The sequence below is a fragment of the Fulmarus glacialis genome, unplaced genomic scaffold, assembly GCF_000690835.1.
Source record: "Fulmarus glacialis isolate BGI_N327 unplaced genomic scaffold, ASM69083v1 scaffold28863, whole genome shotgun sequence".
NCBI lineage: Eukaryota > Metazoa > Chordata > Aves > Procellariiformes > Procellariidae > Fulmarus > Fulmarus glacialis.
In genome coordinates, this window is record NW_009204059.1 from 937 (window position 1) to 5,104 (window position 4,168).

General features: G+C 51.8%; 1 protein-coding gene across 1 annotated transcript in view; it reads right to left on the bottom strand.

Moving 5' to 3' along the window:
* Positions 1–56: 56 nt before the first annotated feature.
* The window catches only part of LOC104074666 (uncharacterized oxidoreductase C663.09c-like), a 6,154-nt gene continuing 2,042 nt past the window's right edge, over positions 57–4,168 (bottom strand). The window contains exons 4-7 of the mRNA XM_009574857.1: positions 1,531–1,718; positions 941–1,099; positions 532–642; positions 57–170 (exon numbers count right to left, since the gene is read on the bottom strand). Coding sequence (XP_009573152.1) covers positions 57–170; positions 532–642; positions 941–1,099; positions 1,531–1,718 — 572 coding nt within the window. The remainder of the gene's footprint in view (positions 171–531; positions 643–940; positions 1,100–1,530; positions 1,719–4,168) is intronic.

Sequence of the window (4,168 nt, forward strand, 5' to 3'; positions counted from 1 at the left end):
GCAGGAGGCTGCAGCGTGGCCAAGAGGTGCCATCCGCCTGTCCGTCCATCTGTCCGTCACCAGGGCAGGCGGTTCCCTTCCCAGTCAAGGAAGGCTCCGGAGGTGTCCTGCGAGAGGCTGGCCAGCACGGTCAGGATGCCCCGCACGCTGTGCTCCACCATCAGGGGTGCCTGCAAAAGAGGACAAGGCGCAGCGTCACTGCCGTGGGCTGCGACCAGCACAGAAAGCAGCCGGGCTTGGGCAGACTGGAGGGTGCGCGGCCTGGGGAGCAACACCCAGGGTGCTCATACGGGCATTTTTCCTTATTGCTGCCGCCCCTGCAGTCTGTGCTGGGTGGGGGGACAGGGCTGGCTATCCTGTGCACTTGGCAAGTTACAGCTTGCTGCCTGCTCCCTGCCTGCTCCACCCCAGGAGATGGTCCCGGCAGCCGACAGCATCAGACAACATCCCCTGCCCCAAGTGTCCCTGCCCTCCCTGAGAGATGGGGGTACAGCGGGGGTCCTGCTGACCCTCCCCTGCAGAGCCCAGTACCTTCTCCGTCCCCATGTCGGTCTTCACCCAGCCAGGATGGATGGCTGTGCACAAGATGCCCTTGTCTTGGAGGTCCGCAGCCATGCACCTCGTCACCATGTTCTGGGCAGCCTGGAAGAGGCACCGCCGTGCCAGCCCAACTCGGGGCACGGGTGGGCAAGATGGGGGGACATTTCCCAGACAGAAAATGGCTGTGGAGGTGGGAAATGGGACTTTGCCCTGGGGTAAAGCATCGGCACAACCGGCCTGAAGGGCTCATTCCCAGGTGCTGTTGGTCTTGGTCTCCGTGCTTACGCTTGGGAGAACCAGGCAGGGGGTGGGTGGCCTGGGGCAGGTGGGTCCCCCCATGGGCTCCCCTCCACGGGCACAGTGCACAGCAGAGCATCCCCAGACTCCCCCAGCACCTCACCTTGCTGGCACGGTACGGGTACATGGGGGCCTCTGGCACCCCAAGGCACAGCCCGATGGAGCCCAGTTTGGTGGAGACGTTTATGACCGCGGCCCTGCTGCAGCTCAGCCCCTCCTTCCCCGCACCCTTCGCTGCCTTCTCCAGGAACGGCAGAAATTCCTGACACAAAGAAGCCGGCTCTCTGTTAATATGTGACAAGCCCCGAGCTTGAGGACCACCCTGGAGGTCTCTGTTGCAGCCTGTGGACGAGCAGCTGGACAGAGACCCCTGGCAGAAGGGCAGGGGATGGGGAGGATGCCCCAAGGATGGGCCAGGCTCCAGTCTTTCGCTTCCCCAGGGAAGGAGCGAGGCAGCACAGCCAGCCCAGGGCAGGCAGGAGCTCCAGCTGGGGAGGAGCAAAGCATGGGAGATGCCGGGGCCAAGCTGAGCTGCCTCCCTGCTTCTCTGGGTGGGAAGATGAGACCCGTGGTCCTGGTCTTGCCCCCATCAGCCTGCCTCGTTCGAGAGAGCAAGAACCCACCCAGCTGAGGGCACCTTTGCCATGGGGAATATCTCCCCAGGCAGGAGAAACCCAAAAGGTCCACACATACCTTGGCAACCTGGAGTGGCCCGACCACGTTGGTGGCAAACGTGGAGAGCATCTCCTGAGAATCCAGGGAGCGCAGTGTGGCGTGCGAGCTGACGCCCGCGTTGTTGATGAGCAGGTTCAATCCCTGGTCCTTCAGATGAGACCCCACAGCCCGTACGGCCCCTCGGATGCTGGGCAAGTTCACTGTGTCTGCTGGGGCAAAACACAAAGTGGAGGAGAGCTGCAGCGGGTCACGCAGCGTCGGCTGGAAAGCATGCTGTGGCTGGAATGGCTCTCTTTAAACCAGCATTATCCAAAAAGAAAGGAGCAGGCTTAGCAGGTCAGGGTGTTAAACACATCGAGATGAGCAGCAGTTTGGTCTCACCTCTTGGTTTCGCAGCCCTAGCTGAATTAAACCGCGATTCAGCTCCTTTTTGGTCATATGGAGGCTACTGGTAAGAAGAATTTAGCTGTATTTGCTTTCTGTATTCAAGGAATTTATGATTGCACAAGGGATGCTCGGTCCTTGCACACTGAGGCTCCCAGTTTTATTTCCACCAGGAGCCAACACAGTCAGATGGGCACATTTTAAGGAGACACCATCTTTGGGGAAACAACCTAACTACATTCTTCGAGCCCTTCTGTATTGCACAGCGGCTATAGGAGCTGTTAATATTTTATTAATTTTATTTTGAATTACGTGAAGATCTTTCCTGGTTGATACCTGTTCTGACTGATCACTTAGAGTTATCTTTGCCTTTTTTAAAATTTCTGCTTAAATTGATCTTCCACAACACAACTTCCCACCGCTTTGCAGCCATTTGTATGCAAAATCCTTCCTTTTTTCCTTTCTTTTTTTTTTTTTCTTTAGATCTTTTTGCTTGACATTACCAACAAGGATTTGGACCTGACAGATGAGCTGAGGTGAGTGCAAGTAATAAAAGATTTGGGATCTAACCTGCAGTGTTTGTTTGCAGGCTCTGAGTCTGAACCTCCCCATCCTTACAGATGCTCTTGCCAGGCTGTGGGGACAACCCCCCTCAAGCAACCAGAAACAACTGACCTCCCTGAAATTGTGCTAGCAGACGTAAGCATTTCCAGTGCCTTTTTCTTCACTTAAATATTGGTGTATCTTTGAAAATCTGCCATGCTTTACTTGCAGGTATTTTTTGGCTAAAGCAATAGGAGATTGTGCTAACAGAGGTAAGCATTTCCAGTGCTTCACTTAAATATTGGTGTATCTTTGAAAATCTGCCATGCTTTACTTGCAGGTATTTTTTGGCTAAAGCAATAGGAGTGGTATTTTTTAAGTTTATGTTCAGCTTTTGGGTTTGCTTGTTAGGATGTGCATCCCCTGCCGGGTGCTTGCCCCACTGAAGTGGCCGCTGTCGATTTAAAAGGGGTTATCTAAACACCTTCAGGATCTGAAAACTTTATATATTGCCTTTTAATATCCCAAGTACACCACCAAGCCCTTAAGAACCATGAATATTCATGCATATGGGCATGTTGGAGTGTGCCTTTGCTCCCCGCGCACATTTCTGCACGCATTTTTTGCTGGTGCTAATCTGATGAGCCTGCTGGGTGCAGGGGATCGCAGAGCTAGATTTCTTTTTTGCGACACTTTGGCCCCCAAGCGGTGTTTCTGTTCTCACGCTTAGACAAGACTGACTTAGCAAAGGTTTGCAAGGCTGAAAATTTCCTTCTTGGAGTACTTTGTACACCAATGAGCAGCAGAACAATCCTTTTGCCTGGCGTTTTTAACTAGCCCGGTGGCTTTATGGTGGTAAGCAAGTATTTGAGTGGCCCAACTTGTACCACCTTGCCTTGTGCAGCACGGACCTTCATAGAGGTGTCACAAAAACATTTTGGGGGAATTTGATGAGATAATCTGCTGTGGGGCTGCCATACATGAGGGGATGGAGCCTTGGAATTTGAGAGGACATGCATGGCCAGCTGCAGGACATATCGCAGGGTGCTTTTTAGTGACTTCTCTTTGGATAACGACTGAACAGAGTTCAAGGCTCCATCACGCCACCACGTGTGAGGGATCTTTCCGTCGCTTTAGTGAATGATTAATTGTTCTGTTTGGACTAGTTGGGTCATTGCTCCAAGGGGAGCATGCGTGTGGGACCAGCACGTTTCTAGTGCTAGGCCAGCCACATTTGCTGAAGGAACAAACTCTTGTCTCCTTGGAAGAAATAAGAGGATAAGGATGGGGAAGAAAGAAAGAGGGAATGAGAGGAAGCAACAGGTTTTATGCATTTTGGAGTTAATTTCTAACTTTCCTTTCTGAAAACTGCATTCCTGTTACTGGTTTGAAGCTAACCTTTCCTTAAGATGGAGAAAGACAGTCTGAAGCAGCTTCTCCTTTTTAAAAACACTTTGTTGCCGTTGGATTTTTCATAGCTTTTTAGCTTATTTTGGGACTTTATTGATAGCCTGGGTTTTGAGGTGTATGTGTAAAGGTTGTTTATTTAGTGGTCAGCCCCTTGAGATGTCCCTTTTTATGTTAGCCATGCTTTGGTGAGCAAAGTAAGTGTGCTCTTCCCATCACGTACTGCCGGTTGGAGCTCACAGGGGTCAGGCAAGATTATATTTTTCATCACAGAGAAGGTGTTCTACTTTAATATCTATTTAGTAGTAAGAGAGAGATTTGC